General features: G+C 35.6%; 1 protein-coding gene across 1 annotated transcript in view; it reads left to right on the forward strand.

The window, feature by feature from the left end:
* The window catches only part of LOC123533624 (multiple coagulation factor deficiency protein 2 homolog), a 51339-nt gene extending 26469 nt beyond the window's left edge, over window positions 1-24870 (forward strand). The window contains exons 3-6 of the mRNA XM_053551239.1: window positions 1578-1735; window positions 15263-15374; window positions 19839-21251; window positions 21318-24870. Coding sequence (XP_053407214.1) covers window positions 1578-1735; window positions 15263-15374; window positions 19839-19902 — 334 coding nt within the window. The 3' untranslated portion in view covers window positions 19903-21251; window positions 21318-24870. The remainder of the gene's footprint in view (window positions 1-1577; window positions 1736-15262; window positions 15375-19838; window positions 21252-21317) is intronic.
* The last annotated feature ends 1004 nt before the right edge of the window (window positions 24871-25874 follow it).

Raw genomic sequence — 25874 nt, forward strand, 5'->3', positions numbered from 1 at the left:
TTTGCAACCTCGATAAAGTCTGTCGAGGAAGACGTAATTTGTCAAACGTGCTGAAATGCTCTGCACTGCCTTATGCAAGTTAACTAAAGTTGTCGACAATCTCGTGCTTGTGTGTACTGACAAGAGTATCTGACATGTACCTTATTTCAGATTTCAGCTCAATGTTCAGAGTAATATATTTCACAGAATAGTTACTAAGTGTTGTCCATGAAAGCAACTTTTATATTTTCAGCCTTACTCTTCTTTGTTACACAGTTAGCAATTTATTACGCAGACATTGTGACTGCAGGTGCATAATAAGGAACATTGTTTCATTTGATCCTACTAGCCCGTCACTATAATCTATTCTTGCATTTCGAAGTCCCAAACTGAAAGGGGTAGTTGTCGTACTTGGTGTCAAAGAAACTACAATTTTATATAGCAACTAAGTTAATTGACCTTCACATTCTCCATATTACTTACCATCTATAAACAAGGTTTCATAAAGAAGTCTTTAGAATTTGCAATTTTGAAGTTATTGAAGAATCCGCCATTTGCAAATGATGGACCGACATACAGACGGACAAAATGATGTACAAGAGGAGAAAATAAGATAACAAGCATGTTCTCAATTTGTCCCTCTGTCTATGTAAAATTTCTCAAGAAACAATCTCTCCTTGTTTTGAAGAAATGCAGGATGACACTTTGTGTCATAATCGTGCACTATTTGTTGCCATAGCAACAACATTTGTTGCCATAGGAACAAATTTAAATGGGCATTGGCATTCTCTGCATTGCCATCTATCCATGTACCATGTATCATGAAAAATTCTGCTGTAGTTTCAAAGTTATTGCAGTATCCCACTCTGCATGGCTGACGTATTGACATGCATACAGGGCAACCCATAAGCCCCATCTGGCTAAATACTGGTAAGGGAATAACACAATGTTTCAATATGCTGCTGTGGAGGAATTCAAGTGAAATAATATAAATTACATATATTAAAACAAAATATTCTTTAAAATATGAAAACTACACAATGATAATCTTAAACTAAGTTTTAAAGGTTAGATTTTTTGCCGTTACCATGGAAAACAGAAAGAAACTAACATCATTTGAATTGTTATTTTTGCATTTGATGCAAATTTAGGATTTATTTTATTATATACATCTATATTTAGTGCATTTTGGGGTGAATGTTAATATAATGACCTTTCATTAGAATCTTCTAAGGTAAATATTGAGTTTTGGCGGCCATTTTGGAAAATGGCCGCCATATCGGCCATCTTGACAGATATCAAATGGGTCCCATGAAAAAAATGTTTTTAATGCTTTAATAAATAGCTGTGCCAATTTTGATGCTTTTCCCATTTTCTGAAGTATTTTGGCATTTTCTGTTACGAATTGATCGCACTACTTGGGATTGAAATAACAACCCAGACATCCATAGATACACACTCCAGTTGTGGATAAGCAGGCCTTGGCCTGATTATTTTGAGTTGCAGATATTTATAAGAGCCTGGGCCTGGTTATCGTGATATTTATAAGGGTCCATTGTACTTTTGGATGATTTTTTCATTGTCTTTCCATATTGCAGACATATAAAGGAACATTTAAAGGACGTTGTTGACAAGCCCAAAGAGCAGATGACAGAAGAGGAACTAGAATTCCATTATTTTAAACTTCATGATTATGATGGAAATAATAAACTAGATGGAACAGAAATAACTAAAGCTATTACACATTTCCATGAAGGTGAGCTTGCTATTCAGTATACAATATAACCTGCCATAGCGTCCACCTGTATTCTGCAGTCGCCACTTATCTGAATTAGCCAGTAAGTTAGTCAGCTTACTTACCAAATTGACTTTTTAGCTCACCTGAGCCAAAGGCTCATGGTGAGCTTTTGTGACCACTCAATGTCCGTCGTGTGTCGTCCGTCGTCCGTCCGTCAACATTTTCTAAAAAAATCTTCTTCTTGAAAACCACTGGGCAGAATTACACCAAACTAAACAGGAATGATCCTTGGGTGGCCCCCTTTCAAAATTGTTCAAAGAATTGCATTCCATGCAGAACTCTGGTTGCCGTGGCAACCGAAAGGAAAAACTTCAAAAATCTTCTTGTCCAAAACCACAGGGCCTAGGGCTTTAATATCTAGTGTGTAGCATCATCTAGTGGTCCTCTATCAAAATTGTTCAAATTATCCCCCTAGGGTCAAATATGGCCCCGCCCTGGGGGTCACATGGTTTATATAGACTTATATAGGGAAAATTTTTAAAATCTTCTTGTACAAAACCACATGGCCTAGGGCTTTGATATTTTGTATGTAGCATCATCTAGTGGTCTTCTACCAAGATTGTTCAAATTATTCCCCTAGGGTCAAATAAGGCCCCGCCCTGGGGGTCACATGGTTTATATAGACTTATATAGGGAAAACTTTGAAAATCTTCTTGTACAAAACCACATGGCCTAGGGCTTTGATATTTGGTATGTAGCATCATCTAGTGGTCCATTACAAAGGTTGTTCAAATTATCCCCCTAGGGTCAAATGTGGCCCCGCCCCGGAGGTTCCAAGTTTTACATAGACTTATATAGGAAAAAAAGTTTAAAAATCTTATTGTTTGAAACCACAACTCTTAGACCTTTGATATTTGGTTTGTAGCATTGTCTTATGGTCCTCAACCAAAATTGTTCAAATTGTACCCCTTGGGTGAAAAGAGGCCCTGCCCTAGGGGTCCCAAGTTTTATATAGACTTATATAGAAGTTTTAAAAATCTTCTTGTCTGAAACCTTACAACCTAGGCTATTGATATTTGGTATGATGCATTGTTTAGTAGTCCTCTACCAAAATTGTTCAAATTATGCCCCTGGGGTTAAAAGAGGCCCCGCCCTGGGGTCACTTAGTTTAATTATATGAGTTATATAGGAAAAAATCTTATAAAATCATCTGATCCTATTTCCAAGACTGTTTAATTATAATTACCTGATGACCCCAAGTAATATGATGTCACTTGACTGTGACCTTGACCTACTGACCTTCTTTTTTGTTTTTTAAGATACAGCCTTGAAATTTTGATGACATGCACAGTTTTGCACACAAATCGAAAAACTGAATTTCAGTGACCATGAATGTGACCTACTGACTTTCTTAACATTTTATCATCAGTTTTACATTTGAAACATGTAGCTCATATTACTCAGGTGAGCCATCCAGGGTCATCATGACCCTCTTGTTCATAATTTAACTTGTCATAAGCAGCTACTTGCTTAAAGCATTGTGTTGCTCCCATGGCTGACTGACTGTACCAGGCTCTCAACTATTTCTAATATTCCTATATTTTTCTATTTTTATTTAAAAATCCTATGTTTTGAAAAACTAGAATTTCCCGTATATTCCTATATATTTTAATAGTTCTGTGTTTTATCACAAAATGTGGCTGTGACAAGTCTCAAAACTTAATTGCAGTAATACTGCCTTTAGATAATTGTATTTACAAGCTATATCTGTCTACAGTGTTCCAAGGCATCACCATTTTTAGCTCACCTGTCACAAAGTGACAAGGTGAGCTATTGTGACCGCTTGATGTCCGTCGTGCGTCGTGCGTCGTCCTTCAACAATTTGTAAAAAAATCTTCTTCTTGAAAACCACTGGGCAGAATTACACCAAACTTCACAGGAATGATCCTTGGATGGCCCCCTTTCAAAATTGTTCAAAGAATTGAATTCCATGCAGAACTCTGGTTGCCATGGCAACCGAAAGGAAAACTTTAAAAGTCTTCTTCTCAAAAACCAGAAGCCCTAGAGCTTAGATATTTGGTGTGAAGCATTGCCTAGTGAAACTCTACCAATTTTGTTCAAATCATGACCCAGGGGTCAAAATTGACCCTGCCCCAGGGGTCACTTGATTTTACATAAGAAAATCTTAAAAAATCTTCTTCTGAAAAACTGGAAGTCCTAGAGCTTAGATATTTGACATGTAGCATTGCCTAATGGACCTCTACTAAAATTGTTCAAATCATGACCCCGGGGTCAAAATTGACCCCACCTCAGGGGTCACTTGAATTTACATAGAAAAATCTTCAAAACATTTCTAAAAATAAACCAGAAGGCCTAGAGCTTAGATATTTCACATGTAGCATTGCCTAGTGGACCTCTACAAAATTGTTCAAATCATGACCCCTGGGGTCAAAATTGACCCTGCCCTAGGGGTCACTTGATTTTACATAGGAAAGTCTTCAAAATTTTTCTAAAAATAAACTAGAAGGCCTAGATCTTAGATATTTCACATGTAGCATTGCCTAGTAGACCTCTACAACAATTGTTCAAATCATGACCTCGGGGTCAAAATTGACCCAGGGGTCACTTGATTTTACATGGGAAAATCTTCAAAACATTTCTAAGAATAAACCAGAAGGCCTAGAGCTTAGATATTTGACTTGTAGCATTGCCTAGTGGACCTCTACAAAATTTGTTCAAATCATGTCCCCCGTGGTTAAAATTGACCCCGCCCCAGGGGGTGACACTTGATTTTACATAGGAAAATCTTTAAAAAAATTCTAAAAATAAACCAGAAGGCGTAGATCTTAGATATTTGACATGTAGCATTGCCTAGTAGACTTCTACATTATTCATTCAAATTATGACCCCCGGGGTCAAATTGACCCCGCCCCATGGGGTTACTTGATTGTACATAGAAAATTTTTCAAAATTTTCAAAAAATAAACCAAGAAGAGCTTAGATATTTGACATGTAGCATTGCCTAGTGGACCTCTACAAAAAAAAAATTCAAATCTTGACCCCCCCAGGGTCAAATTGACCCAGTCCCAGGGGTTACTTTATTTTATGTTACTATAAATAGCTTATTTAGTAACTTCTTTATTGTTGGCCGTAGGGGAAAACCTAGACCACTTTTCTGTGGTACAACATGGATGGTACCTCCAATTTTTAGGTGTATTTTGACATATCTGTATATTTACTCATGATTCTTTTGATTGATCTTGATTACGATTTTTTGACCTTCTTGTCCTGAAGTGCAATGATAACAGGTGAGCGATATAGGGCCATTATGGCCCTCTTGTTCTAAAAAGGATGCAGTGTACTTGTTGCCCATCTGTTGGAGCACCTCTGCAAAAAATGTCCACATAAAATATAAGTAAGATCAGACTGAGAATTATTGTCCCCCTACTCCAAAATACACCAGAAGGCACCATTTCATACATATATTTCCAGGGGTAGACCCCTTTACAGGAGGGAATTGCACCCTGAAATATCTACTCGCAGAGGTTGAACAACATTATGGTTCTGTCAGAATAATGTCTGCAGTGACGTTGTTTGCCTTGGACTATGCCGGTGCACAGATTAATTATATTTGCATACTCAGAATTCAGACCCAAATAATGCACCAGAGGCCACCATTCCATACCTATATTTCAAAATTTTCTTTTGGGAGAACCCGTTAGCACTTACAGGTTCAACAGCAATTGGGGAAGGGGTCAACCAAAATGATGTATGCCTATTTAGTGAGGTTGTTATATGCCTGTAATTCAGACCTGTGTTTAGATGAATGATATTTGGGTACCCATAATTTGAAGCAAAGACCACCATATCATACATTGTCATGTGTTTTAAAATTTTCCTTGGAAAATCCCCTTAAGTGAGCAATGGCAGTGAATGCGCCCTCCTGTACCTATTTTTACAATCACATAGTGCTCTTGCTACAGTAGATTGCTGTTGAAAGTGGTTTTAGCATATTTGGTATCTATAAAATGAAAATAGTGATTATATCAAGTAAGTAATATCCTTTTTTTCCTATATTGAGATTTTCATCATAATTTCTGATATTTTACCCCCAAAATTGGCTAAAACTCCTATATTTAGGGCTAAAATATTCCTGTATTTTCATTAAAACCTGCAGGCTGGTTGACAGCCTGTTGTACATATACATAGGCATAGGAACAGTTCTGTTGAGAGAGAAGGGGAATTGGGTTTACACAGGTAGCTCGAAATTTGTACTGAAAATTTATGAACTTTCCAAAATAAATTTAAAGATGGTGGTGACAGCTAGTATTTATATGACAAATATATACCACTGAAACTCAGTATCTTGAATTCCAAGGGATTAAGCATTTTACTTCGAGATAACCGAAATTCAACTTCAAATGATATTTTGTGCACATTTTTACAGGATGTAACTTAAAAATGTCCCTGATATCTGTAATTTTGAGATATCGAGTTTCAACTGTATTTTAAATGAGCCGCGCCATGTGCATTTGCGACCAGCATGGATCCAGACCAGCTGCACATCTCTAACGGTTTCTCTGATTGCAAAAGGCTTTGAAAGCAAACAGCATGGATCCTGACCAGACTGCACGGATACGCAGGCTGGTCTGGATCCATGCTGGTTGCAAACGCACTATGTCGGTTTTCTCATGGTGTGGCTCAAATAATATTTTTATAAAGCTGCATATTCATAGCCTTACCCTAGTAGTTGTAAACCATTCACTTAAATATTATTGTTCAGACAACTGAAAAATTTGAAATTCAATACTACAGTCAATTTTGCGAAATTTAATAAACACTGTCATTTGTTAAAACATACATGTTGGTGAGTTCTAGGCATTAATTGTTTTATGTAAAATGTCAATGGCAAATGTTGCCGTTATTGTAGGAAAAGTCTTAAGTGGGGATTTTGTCCCCCTTGGTCAAAGTTGAGCAGGGGGGATTTTTGACCCCTTGGTCAGAGTTGAGCAGCGGGGATTTTTGTCCCCCTTGGTCAAAGTTGAGCAGGGGTGATTTTTGTCCCCCTTGGTCAGAGTGAGCAGGGGTGATTTTTGTCCCCCTTGGTCAAAGTTGAGCAGGGGGGATTTTTGTCCCTCTTGGTCAAAGTTGAGCAGGGGGGATATTTGTCCCCCTTGGTCAAAGTGAGCAGGGGTGATTTTTGTCCCCCTTGGTCAAAGTGAGCAGGGGTGATTTTTGTCCCATTTTGTCAAAGTGATCAGGGGGGATTTTTGTCCGCTTTTGTCAAAGTGAGCAGGGGTGATTTTTGTCCCCTTTTGTCAAAGTGAGCAGGGGGGATTTTTCCCGCCTTTGTCAAAGTGAGCAGGGTGGAATTTGTATGTATCCCATCTGTGGCACTGGTTATACAGTTATTCTGGATTTTTGCTTCTTGGCTTGACTTCATATCTTAGCTAGATTAAATGGTTGCCTGGATATATCAGAAATCTGTTCATGATTTTTAGCTCGACTATTCGAAGAATAGTCTAGCTATTCTACTCACCCTGGCGTCGGCGTCACACCTTGGTTAAGTTTTTGCATGCAAGTAGATACAGCCATCAATTAAAGGCATATAGCTTTGAAACTTATTTTTTCTTTTTCTAGGTCAATTACCAACCTCTCTGGGTCAAGTCCCATAACTCTGACATGTATTTTGAGCAAATTATGCCCCCTTTTGGACTTAGAAAATTTTGGTTAAAGTTTTACATGCAAGTTACTAGCTCCAAAACTAATGCAGATATTGATTTGAAACTTCACATGTGTCTTCGGGGTTATAAAACTAGTTGATAGCAGCAAGTCCCATAACTCTGACTTTCATTTTGGCGAAATTATGCCCCCTTTTGGACTTAGAAAATTCTGGTTAAAGTTTTGCGTGCAAGTACATACAGCTATTTCTAAAAGGCATATAGATTTGAAACTTACTTTTTCTTTTTCTAGATCAATTACTAACCTCACTGGGTCAAGACCCATAACTCTGACATGTTTTTTGAGCAAATTATGCCCCCTTTTAGACTTAGAAAATTTTGTTTAAAGTTTTACATGCAAGTTATTATCTCCAAAACTAATGCAGATATTGATTTGAAACTTCACATGTTTCTTTGGGGTTATAAAACTAGTTGATAGCAGCAAGTTCCATAACTCTGACCTTCATTTTGGCCAAATTATGCCCCCTTTTGGACTTAGCAAATTCTGGTTAAAGTTTTGCGTGCAAGTACATACAGCTATTTCTAAAAGGCATATAGATTTGAAACTTATTTTTTCTTTTTCTAGATCAATTACTAACCTCACTGGATCAAGTCCCATAACTCTGGCATGTATTTTGGGCAAATTATGCCCCCTTTTGGACTTTGAAAATTCTGGTTAAAGTTTTACATGCTAGTTTCTATCTCCAAAACTAATGCAGATATTGAATTGAAACTTCACATGTGCCTTCGGGGTTATAAAACTAGTTGATAACAGCAAGTCCCATAACTGATATGCATTTTGGTCAAATTATTCCCCCTTTTGAACTTAAAACTCTTTTGATATTTAACCTTTTTGGGTAATATTTTCCTGCTTCTGGGACAATAATTCGAATAGTCGAGCTTGGCTGTCTTACGGACAGCTCTTGTTATTAGTAGATATAAGATGTATATTTTGAACTACTTTTATTACCTGAAAGGTTTAGACTTTATTCTGTGTATATAGAAATGTAATATTAGACAAAATAGTTTCTTTTTACCAGAAAATCAGAAACGTAAAGGTGAGTTATTGTGTGGGCAGACACATGGGTGACATTCTGTGTTTTTTCACTGTAATACATGTACATTTTAAGATTTAATTTATTACATGTACTTAATGCGCTTCTTGCACATCTGATTCATTTGTGTGAATGTTGTGATGAGGATAGCATTAATACGGTGGCTGGCTTCTGCCATTTTGTTCTTGTGTATTGGCGCCCTTCAAACGGGCCAGGAGAACCAGTTAGCATGCCAACACAACAGATACCTTATTTGTCATATCAGTCTGCTTATTTGTCAGTCATTTGCAGGGCACCAATTTGCCAGAACAACAGTTTTTTTAACTAAAAAAAAAAAGAACAAAATGGCAGAAATCAGCCACCATATATTAAGGTTACAAGACCAGTTGAAACAGAATAATTATCATGTTTTGTAGCTTGTAGAAATTTGTTATTGTTCTAATTCTGAGAGCTTTAAGTTGGTGTTTAGCTGGCTTTCAAAGATAGAAAGGCTGGGACTGCACTTTGGACTGCTGTTCAAGGTCAAGGTCATTGCGACATAAAATAGTTTTTGGAAAACAAGATTGAATTGACATATTGTCTCTAAACTAAGTGTATCGCAAGCTTAGATGAAACATCAGTTTGTATTGTATTTTGGGAGGCTGGGCTTAAGTTTGAAGTGAGTGTTACTAAAAATGAAAATATTTCCATGCTATAACTAAATTTTGAATGGCACATTTCAGTGGCACTTTTGGATGGCATATTTCAATAGAACATATATTTAGGAAGCTTAGCGGGGATTGAGGTTGGGATTGCATTAGAGGTTGCTTGGGTGAATGACACTGTTTCAAAAAATAGAAAAACAGTTTTCAGCTGTGTGTTTAGCAAGCTTATATGGAGACCAAGCTTTGGGCTATAATTGGGGCTGTTTGGGTCAAAATCAGGGTTACTGAAAATTAAAAGAATAGTTCCTGCTTAGTACCTCAAGTTAGGAATGAGATATTGTGATGGAACTTGTTCTGTAGATAGCTTATCAGGAGAGAGAGGTTGGGAATTTACCACAGACACTGCTGTGACATATTAGCTGTTCCATGAAATGAAAATAAAAGCAGTGTGTACCAGGCTGATCATTTACTGCTGAATTAAAGGTTGAAATTAATTTCCCATCAAAATTTCAGTTCTGTCATACTATTTGAGATACTCTTTTGACTGGTTGATGTAACCAGTATTCTAGGATTCTGTATTAGTATTTGCTAATACTCTGCAAGTAACTGCTAACTTCTCCATATGAATCAGAGGTGGAGAAGAAATGGTTTCGTACAGAATTCCTTTTATGAAATCACAACAGAGAATACAAGACTCACCTTGGGATCGAATTCTCATCCCAGTGCTCTGTAGATTTGCACTAAAGTTGAGGTTAAGCATCTTCAGTTGCAGATATTTATAGCGTCACTGCCAGACTTTCACAAGTTTAAGATATTTGTAAGGACAAGGTTGACATCATTTTAACTAGCTATCTTAGAATTAGTTTTCTTAAAGTAACTCTAATTAACTTCCAAAAATTGTTACAGTTTTGATTTTTCATATTTGCATTCTTTTAACCCTTAGCCTGCTGGCAGCAAGTGATTCTGCCTTTGCGACCAGTGCAGACCAAGATCAGCCTGCACATCCGTGCAGTCTGATCATGGTCTGCACTGTTCGCCATTCAGTCAGTATTTTTTGGTAAACACCCCTTTTAACTGTTAATGGTACTGTCCAAATTGAAAGTAGGACAAGTTCATAATAGAAATTTATCAGGGTAAGGGTTAATTTTGTTAGGGGCAGGGGATAGAGATTGATTAGTTTTTAAGTGTGTCTTTTTTAGCAAAGGAATATTGAGTCTTGGTATATGGTCATTTAATTAGGATTTATATTAATGTGCTTTGAGCAGCAGATATGCTGCGTATTTGAGTGAATACCCAATAGAATTTGTGAAATATGAAATAGAATTTTCGTTTAATGAGTATCAAAACTCGTATGTAAAACCAAAATACCCAACTGTCATCCCAATGTATGTATATCATAGCATATATGTCCCTGCAGAATGTAACAGTTTCCGCTCATAATCTGACTCTTGCTTACTGTGATGCAGTCAAGTTTCAAATTTATTGATTAATGTCAAGTATCAATAATGCACTGAAAATAAAGCTTTTTTTTATGCTCTAAGGAAGAAAGAAAATTCATGTAGATTTAAGTAGTAAGTAGGCCTTGGTTTGGTAACATGTGCAGATGTGAAAAATATTTTTTGAATGACTTACAGGTATATCAGGTTATTCGTTGTGTAAAAATGATGACAATAATTTTAAGTATCCGTGGCTGCCCTAAAATTATTTTATACTTGTGTGAATAATTCAACTGAATATACATCCTTTATTCTGTTTATTTCTTTGTCACACAGTTTCATCCACGGTGATAACATAAAAAATATATACCCAATTATCAGTTAAGCCAGTAGCCTATTCAATTTGAAACCAGAATGATGGGGTATTACCGAATTTATTCGGAAAGCTTACCTGTTGCTCTGGTGCTATATATATAGCTTTATAACAGGTAAATGAGCCATGCTATGAGAAAACCAACATAGTGGGTGTGCGACCAGCATGGATCCAGACCAGCCTGCGCATCCGCGCAGTCTGGTCAGGATCCATGCTGTTCGCTAACAGTTTCTTTAATTCCAATAGGCTTTAAAAGCGAACAGCATGGAGCCTGACCAGACTGCGCGGATGCGCAGGCTGGTCTGGATCCATGCTGGTCCCAAACCCACTATGTTGATTCTCTCATGGCACGGCTCAAATATCTTTGTTTCTTGTTGAAGGATAAAGTTACAAAGTAGAATTTTAGATTTTATATATTAATTGAAAGCTGCAAAGTACAGTTTATTTGACAACACTAACGTTAAATTATGAATTACATGAAGGTAACAACTTCATGAAGTATAATACAGTTATATATATGAATTAATTATAGCTTGTGTGATGTAAACTTATTTTTGTTAGGAAAAAGATCAAGGAGGGTGATTTTTTAAGTGATTTTGAAGAAAAAAAAATCAAATTCAAATCAGAAGAGAAAGACAACTTTCTGAATTGATTTGAAAAGAAAATATATAACAAACAATCAACAAATGAATCACAACAAAACTTCCTTCCTTTTTGTGGAAAAAGGTGATAGAAACATAAATTTGTAACAGTTTTTTTCCTGTTTTTATTTACCTCTGTACATCTTGTCCTGCAGGAGTTTAATTTGATTATTTTTAACTAGCCTCAACCCTGCTGGCGGCAAGTGATTCTGCCTTTGCGACCAGTGCAGACCAAGATCAGCCTGCCTGCACATCCATGAAGTCTGATCATAGTCTGCACTGTTCGCCATTCAGTCAATAACTTTTTCATATGCACCCCTTTTAACAGTTAATGGTACTGTCCAAATTGAAAGATGGACAAGTTCATTATAGAAATTTATCAGGGTAAGGAGTAAAATCAAAACTTTTTTTCTCATTTTTTTCCAATCTAACACTCTATGAGCAGACTTCATTATTTTTTCACCCCAATATGTCACTGTTTGAACCATTATGTGACCACAATAACAACAATTTCCGTGTTCCCTAATCGTCCACTGTGAATTCCTTTCAATTATGATGATGGTCATTTTGGCTGATTGCTCCTGATCAAATATCACAGTCTCGCGAGGATTCATCTTCACCATGCTACATTTGTCCCCTCTTTGTCAATTGCCTGCTGGGCTAATTTAACGGGATTTCTTTGTATCATTTTGTCTTTTCTGTTAAATTAATTGAAAAGTAGATGCTGATTTTTTTTGTAGCAGTTAGTTCAAAATTTTAAATATATTAAAGCTTTGATTGAAGATTGAATTGATAGATTATAAGAAAATGTAATACAGTTAAATAATTTGTGTTGTTTGTTGTGAGAATTTAAAAAATTTCAAGTTAAAATAAGAAAGTTATAAACAAACTAGTCGCCAGTTAGAAAACTTACGGCATTTTAACTTTTATCTTAGGTATAAACTGTATGTGTTAAGACCTTAAATACTATATGTTTACAAAAGACCTTAAATACTATATGTTTACATCACAGTCCATTGACTTCCCCCAAAAAATATCAGTTATGTGTACTATTATTACTATTGTTACTATTATCTTACATTTAAATCATGCTAATTAGATTTATAAAGGTTTCTATATAATAAGAATATGCCCTGCCATCAGTCAGCTTTTTCATATTGAGAATATTATGAAATAATTGAAAGAGAGTTTGATACCTTGAGGCTCGTCAGTATTTATAGTAAGCTGCCTCATTATACAGTTTTATGTAAATTGTTTATCTAAAATCTAAAAGTTTAGAGAAATTTCAAAATGCCCAAGTGAAAAGCTGTCCTTGAATTTTAAATCGGAAATATTAAGAACACAGTTTAGCAAAATGTTTATTTTGATCATTCTTAAATGTGATTCAAAATCAGCACCGTTAACCACTTGACCATTAGGGGCCTCCGTGGCTTGGTTAAAGGTTGCTGACTTAAAATCACTTGCCTCTCACCACTTTGGGTTCAAAAATGCACTTGTGGAATACTTTCATGTAAGGATGCACTCAGCAGACATATGGGAAGGTCTGTGGTTCTAACCTTCAGCCTGCTGGTGTCAAGAGATTTTACCTTTGCAGTTTGAGTGCAGACCAAGACCAGCCTGCACATCCTTGCAGGCTGATCATTATCTAAATTCACTATTCGCTATTTAGTCAGTAAATTTTTAGTGAACTACCCTTCAGATAATAAATGGTATTGCCCTTCAGATAATAAATGGTATTGCACTAATTGAATGATGGACCAGTCCATTTTAGAACTAAAGGCTAGCAAGCACATGCTTGAAATAATGCCTGAAAGGGCACCTGGGGTCTTCCTCCACCATGAAAACCTGAAAGTTGCTCCATGACCTTCCAACTGTGTCACTGTGATGATATACCGACCCAGCAAAAACAAAAAAAAACATGGCTTTTAACTAAATATGATAACATCAAATAATAATTAAAAAAAACGTCATATTTTAAAAGTAAGTTTGTACCAATGAAAGGCTTCTTTACAAAAATACAATAATAGATATCTGCGGACTAATCGCTTTAAGTGTAAATGATGATGCATGGTTCCTGTGTCACTTAAGTTAAGAGATATCTCATTAGAATTCTTGTTAGCACTTGAAAACATCAGATTGACATGCTGTTGTCAACAAGCCCCGCCTCCTGTGAATACATAATGAGTTAGACAGACGTGAATGTCTGCTCAAGTGTCTCTTATTGGATAATATCATGACAGTGAGATGTGAGTAAGACGAGTTATTGTAATGCAAGACAGTGTCAGAAATGAGCTCTAAAGTTCCTTCAGCAGTAACTGTGAATATAAAGCTGGGAACTTAAGAATTCATAACTTAATTTCATTTACAGTTTGTTCAGAAATATTTGTAAGTGGCCGTTTTTCAGCTGTTACTTATTATGAAAATTTCATGATAACTGTTGTAGTTTCTTTGTACAGTAAATATGTAAATTTCAGACTCTGATAACTTTAAGCTCAATTATTCGAATTATAAATAGAGCTCTCATTCTTCCATTTGTAGCCTCATATGTAAAGTTTTTTTTGTGTGAAAGTGGGTTTCTCAGTTACCGCAAGTGGGGAAGGGATAGAAACTTCACAAACCTGATCTTACATGCTCTGCACAGGTTCCATTATTGAATATGTTAAGTTTAATCCATTACAAGATTTGTAATTTTGGTTAAGTTTTTGTATGTAAACTGTTATCTCAAATATTATAAGAACATTTTTTTGGTACTATTTTATGACTTTAGTTACAGCAAAATTAAGGCCCCATTTTTGTCTCTTGATTATGAATACCAGTGTTTTTATTGCAAAAATTTGTCTAATATTCTTTTTCTGTTTGAGATTCTGAATCAAAGTTGGCTGTAAAATCAGCCAAAAAAACATGCAATAAATAGGTTCACCATTGTATTTGCTCTTGTAATTGCCCAGAAGAGTGCGATGCCTGAAAGTGTTATTTCAAAGCCTTCTCGGGTAGTGACAGAATTTCAGGTATTGTTGCCCCAGTTTTTTGAAACTGTTGGTTCCATGATTATAACCAAAGAATCAAAGAGTATAACATCAGACACCAGCCTAAAAATTCAGTGGCATCTGATTAGTTTTTCTTAGCATACTAGTGGCAATTGTATCTGCCTTTGTGACCAGTGCAGATCAAGATCAGCCTGCACATCCATGCAGTCTGATCATGATCTGCAATGTTCGCTGTTCAGTCAGTAAATCTTCAGTGAATATTCCTATGAACTATAAATGGTAATGTCCAAATTGAAAGATAGAGTAGTCCATTTTAGAAACTTAGCAGGGTAAGACTTAACTTTGAAGAATAAGCCAATTGCATGTTTGCATTCTGAGATTGGTCGAAAACACAGGTGCTCAGGACAAAGTCCACCCTACCCCCATATCATTCGCTATATATAAATAAATATATTTCTTCATTGATATACAGGATAATAATGGCATTAAAGTAGAATTCATCTGGCACCAGCTGTGGTCTAAAACATAGTTGAACATAATTGTGAATATCTTCGGAGCTAGATCAACACTTGTATATTTTGTAAAACTGTTTGACTGCTGTAAATCCAGTTTTCACTTTAAACAGATCTTTGTGAGGTTGTAATGAAATTGATCACCAAAAGTTATATGTTCATGATATTATGTTTCAGAGGAGACAAGTGACCAAGAGAAAAAAGCATTTGAACAAAAAGTATTTAGTGATGAAGAGATAGCTAATATAGTTGATATGGTGCTTAAAGAGGATGATTTAAATGGAGATGGGTATGTATAAAAATTGAAGCAGGTTCACTAAAAAAGCTTTATAAAGGGAGTGTGTCAGGCTGGGTAAGGAGCCCTTCTGGCTGGCTCAGTAGATAGATCACAAGCCCAGGAATCAAGAGGTGACAAGTTCAGTCTCTTAACCTCGTGTGTTCTCTGAAAGAAGACATTGTGTCTAAAAGTAGTTCTGCATATTTGAAACAAGTATTGTGCTAAAATGTGGAATTTTATTAAACCATATTTGTTCAAAGCATCGTTGTAGTAGAAAAAAAACTCAGCCACTGAAAAAAATATAGTGTTGTATGCTTGATTTTTAGCTCATCTGATTTTTAAAAAAGAAAAAAGAATGATGAGTTATTGTCATCACTTTACCAGCGTTGGCATTATTTGGTTAAGTTTTATGTTTAGGTCAGTTTTTCTCCTAAACTATCAAAAGTATTGCTTTGAAACTTGCAACATTTGTTCACCTTCAGTAGCTGACCCTGTACAGCAAGAAATATAACTCCATCCAGCTTTTTGCAACAATTATGGCCCCTTTTGGACTTAGAAAATCATGAGTAGGACAATATTTAAATCATACAGAGACAAAAAAAAATCAGATGAGCGTCTGCACCCGCAAGGCAGTGTTCTTCTTGTTAGAAAAATCTGGTCAGCTAGACAATTTTCACAGTGGGCCTCTGTGGAAAGATCACATGTATGATGACACTTGTGCATACAAAAAAAGTTTCACAGTATAGATTTGATAACAAAAATATTGTTGGAAAATGATGTTGAACCTTTAAGGTTTTTAGCTCCAGCTCGGTAAAAGCCCATTTTTAGCTCACCAGAACACATAGTGCTCAAGGTGAGCTATATATAGAGAGGCCACATTTGTGGTCCAATCTTTATGAAACTTGGTCAGAATGTTAGTCTTGATGATCTCTAGGTCAAGTTTGAAACTGGGTCATGAGAAGTCAAAAACTAGGTTCGTAGGCCAGATCAAAGGAAAAGCTTGTGAACACTCTAGAGGCCACATTTGTGACCCAATCTTAATGAAACTTGGTCAGAATGTTTTTCTTGATGATCTCTAGGTCAGGTTCGAAACTGGGTCATGTTGGGTCAAAAACTAGGTCATAGGCCAGACCAAAGGAAAAGCTTGTGAACATTCTAGAGGCCACATTTGTGACCCAATCTTAATGAAACTTGGTCATAATGTTTGTCTTGATGATCTCTAGGTCAAGTTCAAAACTGGGTTATGTGGGATCAAAAACTAGGTCAGCAGGCCAGATCAAAGGAAAAGCTTGTGAACACTCAAGAGGCCACATTTGTGACCCAATCTTTATGAAACTTTGTCAAAATGTTTGTCTTTATGATCTCTAGGTTAAGTTTAAACTGGGTCATGTTGGTTAAAAACAAGGTCAGTAGGCCAGAACAATGGAAAAGCTTGTGGACACTTCAGAGGCCACATTTGTGACCCAATCTTAATGAAGCTTGCCAAGAATGTTTGTCTTGATGATCTCTAGGTCAAGTTCGAAACTGGATCATGTGGGGTCAAAAACTAGGTCAGTAGGCCAGATCAAAGGAAAGGCTTTTGAACACTCGTAGAGGCCACATTTGTGACCCAATCTTTATGAAACTTGGTCAGAATGTTTTTCTTGATGATCTCTAGGTCAGGTTCGAAACTGCGTCATATGGGGTCAAAAACTAGGTCAGTAGGCCAGATCAAAGGAAAAGCTTGTGAACTTGCTAGAGGCCACATTTGTGACCCAATCTGTGTGAAATTTAGTCGGATTGTTATTCTTAATGATCTCTAGGTCAAGTTCGAAACTAGGGCATGTTGGGTCAAAAAGTAGGTCAGTAGGCCAGATCAAAGGAAAATCTTGTCAACACTCCAGATTCCACATTTGTCTTGATGATCTCTAGGTCAAGTTTGAAACTGGGTCATGAGGAGTCAAAAACTAGGTCAGTAGGCCAGATCATAGGAAAAGCTTGTGAACACTCTAGAGGACACATTTGTGACCCAATCTTTATGAACTTGGTCAGAACTTGGTGAGCTGTTGTGACAGGTCATTGTCCAGCGTCAGTTGTCCGTCAACATTTGCCTTGTGAACACTCTAGAGGTCATATTTGTGGCCCAATCTTTATGAAACTTGGTCAGAATGTTTTGATGATCTCTAGGTCAAGTTTGAAACTGTGTCATGTTGAGTCAAAAACTAGGTCAGTAGGCCAGATTAAATCTGACCCAATCTTAATGAAACTTGGTCAGAATGTTTGTCTTGATGATCTCTAGGTCAAGTTTGAAACTGGGTAAAAAACTAGGTCAGTAGACCAGATCAAAGGAAAATCTTGTCAACACTCTAGAGACCACAATTCAAGTTTGAAACTCATTAGAATTAGTCAGAATGTTTTTCTTGATTATCTATAGGTCAAATTCGAATATGGGTCAGTTGGGATCAAAAACTAGGTCACCTGGTCAAATCAAAGGAAAAGGTTGTGAACACTCTAGAGGCCACAGTTGTGACCCAACCTTTATGAAATTTGGTCAGAATGTTTGTCTTGGTGACCTCTAGGCCAAGTTCAAATCTGGGTCATGTTGGTTCAAAAACTAGGTCATAGGCCAGATTAAAGGAAAAGATTGTGAACACTCTATAGGCCACAGATGTGACTCAATTTTTGAGTCGGCTAAACGCTGAAAGTGTTTGATGAGTCCTTCATATCACCCGATTTCTCATTCACATTAAATGGCCTCACAACACAGCGAATTGATGTAGTTCCATTAGATTGTCTTTAATTTCAAAGAGTTCATTGATCGGATGAAGTTCAGTTATGCCAATCCCATTTGCTATGACCAATATACGATGTAATCTGTCAAATTTATGAAGTGTGATTGTGCAATACTCGAATAAAACCACGTGGATCGACCCAAGACTTGGTTACAACTTCCATCAACCTTTTCAACAATTCCTGGCACTGAATTTTAGAGTTGTAAAAGGTGTCTCTGAAAGGAACTGTTTTGTTTATTTACAAGATAATTGTTCTTACAAATAAACAGATGTTTGCTTTTCAGTGTAATAAAAGCTGTCCGCCGATGTAAAATCCCATTATAAAAAAAAATCCCATTCATTTTGTCAAAAATCTCATTGATTCAAGGCAAATGGGAATTAATCTCATAATAGTATCTGCCAAAAGTGATCCCTGCATATGATTATGGTGACTAATTTTATGCCATTTTGTCACAAAATAGCAAATATGATGTTCACAAATTCAAATAAAAACTGCATATTAACTTACTAGCCAAATTATCCATTTGTTACCCTGTCCGTTTCAAAAAATAATCTTTAAAATCATTGCGCAAATAACAAATTTATTGCGCTGTGCATTTCATGAATTGCGCAGGCTTACCAAGCTTGCGTAACATCCAGCGAAAAACAAAATATAGTTCCAGAACATACTGCTAGTATTTAATTGAGACGGGTACCTCTGAAAGCATTGGAATGTCTCTTATCAAAGAGTTTACCACATCGATGAAATTAAATTATGACAGCTTCATTTTAAATGACCCAAATAAGATATGTGCAGTACGTTAATTCTTCCGCGAGACTTCACAGATGAATCCTAACAATATTCTGGGCACTTGTCGGTGAACACACGTAACCTGATTATAACAAGGCTTCTACAACTTTGCGTTTGAAAATACGGACTTTTCTTCAATTTTAGAGAAATATATTGGGTTTAAATACGTGTATAATGTCAATCAAAGTTTTACTAGGCATCGATTGAATGTCCATTTCATCTATTGTAACAAAATCTCTGTACTTTTGGAAAAAAAAACTAAAAACAAACTGAAACTGGTAGACTATACTACCAGTACATCAATCATTAGCCGACTCTCAGGCCTTTTAGACCTTTGATTATGAAACTTGGTCAGAATGTTTGTCTTGATGATCTCTAGGTCAAGTTTTAATCTGGGTCATTTAGGATCAAAAACAAGGTCACATGGTGAAATCAAAGGAAAAGTTTGTGAACACTCTAAAGGCTACAGTTGTGACTCAATCTTTATGAAACTTGGTCTGAATGACTGACTCAGATCAACTCTGGTGAGCGATATATAGGGCCAGCATGGCCCTCTTGTTAGACATTTATGACCTTAACCATTCAGTACCAGATGGAGTCTTGGATTTTGAATGAGCGATTATTTTATTGAAACATTTTAATGTCACACAAATAAGATAGATAACTGTGTGCTGTAGTTGCCTGCACCCCTCTCCCCTCACATAACCCCACCTCATAGCATTGTTACATGAATGTTGATACAATTTACCTAGTGTACATCTCTTTAAATCGATCAAAATTAAATCACATGTAAAAACATTGTTATCTACAATATATAGTACAAAAGTTCTGGTAGTTGTACTTCCTTGTTGTAAGAAAGTCTAATATCAGAAAAATCGGTGAAAATATAATTAGGCAACTGGTCTTTTTTTTCAGCTATATAGAATATGTAGAGTTTGTGACGGCACAGAGAAAAGCAAGAGGGGGTGGTAATAAATAAACAGCTGATGCCTCAACGATCTGCCTTGTCATCATCATCATCATCATCATCTTACACAGGGAAAAATCATCCTCATCCTCATCAGTGAAGTTTTCCTACGGAAGTAACAGCCATTTACTTTAGTGGACCCGGAATGACAATCTGCAGTTTCTTTGTGATTACTTATGCTTGCATCCTATTTCAGCATCCCTCATTTTTAAGAAAAAGATAATATGTAGGATATTGCAGATTGTTTTTTCAGGTCCATTACCTTGTCGTTGGATTAATATGACTTTGTAATAATTTTTAGGCCCGATCATTTGCAATATGAACCATTTCATTTACATGTTTTAAACTTACAATTAGCCTATGTTAATTTTATGTTAGTAGTAGGACATAATTTGTAATTTTACAATTTGATATATTTATGGTGATGGCATTTAAATCAAAAGTTAAGTGGAAGGTCTAAAGGATTGGAAAAGTAGGAATTAGCATTGGAGATGTGCAACAGTTTAAGAGGCACACATGTTTATATCTTAGAATACCTGGATTTGTGTTGTTTTTGGTTTTGCTGTTGTTTATTTTATTGAATTGTCCATTCTGGCATGTCTAAGTTTCTTAGGAGAACTGAAGTTCTGCAGCAGATCACCTAGTTTACCTTTGAGTGAAGTAATTTATTCGTTTACCAAATTTTTGGAGTGCAATATAGTATTACTTTGGTTTTATATTTGAGATGACAAAATAATGCATCTAATGAAAATATACTAATAATGAAGGAAAGCTTTCTTAGTAATGTCAGTTTGTTTGATGAGAGAACATAAGGTAAAGAGATGTAGGTACAGTTAAACATGTGTTAAGCAGCCAATCGAAAGTCCAAAGAATCATGAAGTACTTTGGTTCGTAACCAGAACATCCCGGCCTAATCAAATTGTGAAAAAGTGGGAAATGGAGCTGATCATTAGACTTTCATATGAAACCAAACAACAGCTTAATAAATTTGGCACATAAACAACCTTTAGATAATTGCTAGTGGAACCCATCATTTTGCTGGTGGAAAACAATGGCACTAGCAAAAAGGCGCTATAGGGAAAAAACCCTGACATTACTGGATTGACACTAGGGTTATATTGTTTGTATTTCTGGGGCATTTGTTTCATTTTTAAATGTAATTATGATATTGTGTTCTATTTAACCATTTTTTTGCCTCCATAAATTTTCTCGGATGCTATACTGGTAATTGAACATTAATCAAGAAATTGCCCTTATCAACTTTGTTTATCATTAAGGAGTTTATTCTTCAGTTTTTTTGTGAGTGAGATACTTCGGTATGTTAGGCCATTTCTTAGCTGCAGCTTTAACTCTCCCATACGGTATGTTATGCCATTTCTTAGCTGCAGCTTTAACTTTCTTAGCTTCATCTGTAACTCTCCCATAAGGTATGTTATGCCATTTCTTAGCTGCAGCTTTAACTCTCCCGTATGGTATTTTATACCATTTCTTAGCTGCAGCTTTAACTCTCCCATACTGTATGTTACGCCATTTCTTAGCTGCAGCTTTAACTCTCCCATATGGTATGTTATGCCATTTCTTAGCTGCAGCTTTAACTCTCCCATACGGTATGTTATGCCATTTCTTAGCTGCAGCTTTAACTCTCCCATACTGTGAATGTATGAATAATATGCATAACCAGTCAGATAAGGTAAACAGAACCAGTTGGCATTTACCTGGTTTAGTATAGTGTCTCATCATAACAAAATGCTTTGTTGAAAAAAAGCAACATCTTAGAATTTTAGAGCTTTCTGCTGATGAAATACATTTATGAAAATTTGAGATATTATTATATACATGTTTATTGTTTTGTCATTTTCATAATATTTTTATTTTTATTAACTGAAAGGAAATCCAGTTTATAGTCTGCCTTTCTTTAAAATGTTATATATATATACACATTTCATAATACAAAATCTAGTATTAACATTACCATTGAAATAATAGGATCACATAAATATGTCCAGTTACTTTAAAGAAATGGTGAAATGTTCCATGTACCTTAGAATTTGAAAAATGTTTGGAAAAGGCTTGCTATTTATAATGCTTTGAGTAATGAGGATGTGTACTTCTTTTGAAGGAAAAAAAGGAAGAAAAACATTCTAAAATGAAGGCAATTTATGTTCCTGGAGTTTTGCTTTTGGTAAAAACAGTTTGAAAAATGTGAAATAGCTGCTTTGAATGAAAATATGTGAGAAGCATGGACATATTTATGTGGACTTGAGCTTACATTTTAAAGTACAATTGAATTATTAAAAAGTGTGTAAGCTTTAGATGGGATGTGCCAAATAGGTTTTTGTTCATATACAAGTCGGAGGAAATAAATTGTATGGTATTGGTATTGGTATATTTTTTTTAAAATAAGTGTTTTTTTTAACCTCTTTTGATATTTGTATGATTAAGGATTTATATGCTGTTGAAATAGCTTTAATACATGGGTAAATGCCATTACTTTGTGCATTTGTGTAATGTGTTCAAAGACCAAATGATTGTTAGAATTGAATGAAACATTTTATATTTAGGTTAGGAAAGAATGTTAGGGAAAAGTACATGTATAGTAAATGTATATATAAATATAGATATATGGCAGTTGCATTCTTTCTGAAACTATTGTGACAAAGTGGATTTGTGATAATTTAAGTAGATTATATAAAACTCGAAAAACTTTTATGAGTTAGGTCTAAGAAATTCTTACCTAGGTAACTCTGTACAAAAGAAGAGTATTAGGAGTGGTTAAAGGGCTTTCCAGGTCCAGTATGTATTTCTTTACATCTAAATTGTTATATTATGCTAGTCAAACAAAGTGTTAACAATATTAAACCTTGTATAATATGTAAGTTAAGATGACTTTAAAGCACCATGCCTCCAAATTGATGAAAATGAGAAATTACATATATGTTAGCCAATGTAACATATAAGGGAGTATAAGATAGTTTAAAGTATTATACACAGTACTTATTTCCTTAAAGAATCACTCAAATGTAGAACAATACTTTACCCAGTTAGCCATGATGTAGAAGAGTAAGATTGTCTTTTAAATTAATCTTTAGCCTGCTGGCGGCAAGTGATTTTGCCTTTGCAACTAGTGCAGGCTGATCAGGATCTGCCCTGTTTGCTATTCAGTCAGTAAATTTTCAGTGGACACCCCTTTGAATATTAAGTGGTACTGCCCAAATTTAATGATGGACCTGTCCATTTTAGAAATATAGCAGTGTTTGTTATGATGTCAGTCACAGCTGTTTCTTGCTCTATCAAAATTGCTAGTGAGGATTTTCACATATGTCAGTTACATGTTTATGGCATTGCCTAAAAGTTAGTACTATGTTTGATTATTAGTCTAAGATTACTTGATTGTGTTTAGACTAATACAAATGACTCAACACATACATTTTGCAATGTTAGCTGCTCCACCAAAAATGTCATCTTGCATGAACTATAACTTTGAAAAATTGTTTAGACCTTCATGTTTACAAAACTTTGATGTGTTTATGTGTATATTCAGGCATGATGCTTTAAAGGTATTGTTTGTTACGTCTTTACCATCCTATACATATGCTTCATCATTTCATAGAAACTCTAGATATATTTATATTCAGATATTTATACTGTTTAGAACATGTTATTTTCTGCACAAGATGTTATGCGGTATTTTATGCTTGTATCATTGAAAAATGAGGCCAGACAGAAAATATTTTTTATGCCATTTAGTTGCCTTCTTATGCAGACTGGTTAACATAGTAAATCACAATCCTTGATTTACACAAGTTTTGTTTTTGACTTTTGTTTAGTCGTATATTTTAAAAGGTTGCTTAACGGCAAAAGGATATTTAACTATTTGGCCAAAAGGTACCGTATTCATACACATTTGTGTCTTCCAACATCGTTCAGCATAGCAGAATACACATGCATATTAATTTCTTGTTAGGCATATTGTTTATGATAGTCTAGTCTATAGTTAGGCAAAATAGTTTCCAGTTAGGCAATATAGTTTTTAGTTAGGGTTTGTGGACCAAAGTGCACAGGTACTGGAAAACTTCAAACTGGACTAGGTATAATGAAAGGTAATTAAGAATAAAACTTGTACAGTGTTCAAATTAAAGGTTATACTGTTGAAAATACTTTGGTCAGGCTTTGGACTGTCAAAAAAATACTGTATCAAATACAGTTGTTGGAGAACTTCAAGTGTAAATATTGAATACTTTCTGTGGTAATGTACTCTTTGTCTACAGCATTTATTCCCTAAACTCTTACTGATACTAACAGAACTTGCCTTTATTGTTGAAAAATAAATCCGCTTTTGAACAATATGAAAAACAGCAAAAAAAAAAAATTCCGCTGGTAAATCACCTTTTTACATGACAGAATTATCTTGGTGATAAACCAACATGATAGAATTTTAAATGTAGCCTACCAGTCTTGTGTGAAATGTACAATCATACAAGGTGTTTTATAGTTAATTTTATTAATGAGATATAATCTCATTATAGTGGACGGGTATTGACAATTGTCAAATGTCATATTCGCCGTATGCAATTTCAGCATTCTCCCTTTTTTTCAAAGAAACCCGTGTTCACGTTCAACTTATGTCCGAAGAATGTTAATTGGTAATGAAAGTATGAAATCATACGGAAATTGTCAAGCTTCATTACAAGTGCACACTACCTTAAAAACTTTTTTAGAATTTAACCAGATGGTCCTTTCTTACTTCGGGACTTGAATTAAAATCTACTGCGCACGCACCTCGAAATCAAAAGTGATGTATATTGTTTTATACATTCCAGGATATTTGATCTTTGATCCTAGACTAGTATGTATTTTGTGTATGTTTTTGAATGTGTTTAGTTGTATTTTAATGATTATGGTATATATGGGGTATATTTCGTTGTGAATAGTGATTCGATGCTATAAATTATTGTAATAAAATATTTTATTAAGACTTCATTGGACTTTGGTTTTTTCTTTACCCTTGTTTTAAAAAATTCAAGGCTTTAGGTATTCTCATAAATATTCACTAGGGGTTTAAATTATTAATTCAAACTTCGGCATACATATTCTCAGATACATTAATTTTTGTACTAAATGATGTTAGGAGTCTGAAGATCTCATATGGGCTGTGTCATGTTCATGACATTAAACATCTGCATACTCAAGGGCAGATCAAGTGCGGGGAGTGGTGGGGGGGGGGGGGGGGCAAAGACAGTGTCACCCGCCACACACACACACCACACACACACACACTTAAAGACCTGCTCCAGTCCTACCTTTTAACCTTAAATTGTCACTGAAAATCCTGACAACAGTGACGCCTGTCAAAATGGCCTATTTTATATAAAATTTTATATAGAATACCTGTGGTTTTGCTTGCTAAAGTGTGGCAGGTGGCCATTAACTGTTACCTATTGTAATCATGGGTTGCATACACACAATAGAATTTGAAAAGCCGCGGAGCAGGGCTTTAATCCCAGTGAGGGTTCATTTGATGACGTCAGCCCTTTTAGTAAAACACTTTGGCTTGCTTCACTTGCAAAACTTTATATTACTAGTAGTTGTATATATAGTTGATGAAGTGCTGGGACTGGATTTCAGTCAAATTAAAAGCTATCAACTTTGTCAAAGTGCCTAATAAGATGAAACTGTGTCCAATATTCATGCGCAAACTATGTCAGATATATGTCGAATTGCACCATTTGAGGCTTTCTTAAAGTGGATAAGCCCCGGACCCCGCCCCCATAGACACAGAATTTTTCACGGTCTCGAACCGAACTCCTGGCTCTCCCCTTAATGCTAGGATGGAGAAGAAATTGCTAATCAAATCGAGCTAAATCTAGTTTTTCTAGTTCATATACATTGATATTTTCCAATAATTCTTGATACATGATTCAAAGGTGGCAGCTCGCCAACCTGAGTGCATGCAGTTGTGCTCAACAACCACATTCATACTAGCA

This window comes from Mercenaria mercenaria, chromosome 1, assembly GCF_021730395.1.
Source record: "Mercenaria mercenaria strain notata chromosome 1, MADL_Memer_1, whole genome shotgun sequence".
NCBI lineage: Eukaryota > Metazoa > Mollusca > Bivalvia > Venerida > Veneridae > Mercenaria > Mercenaria mercenaria.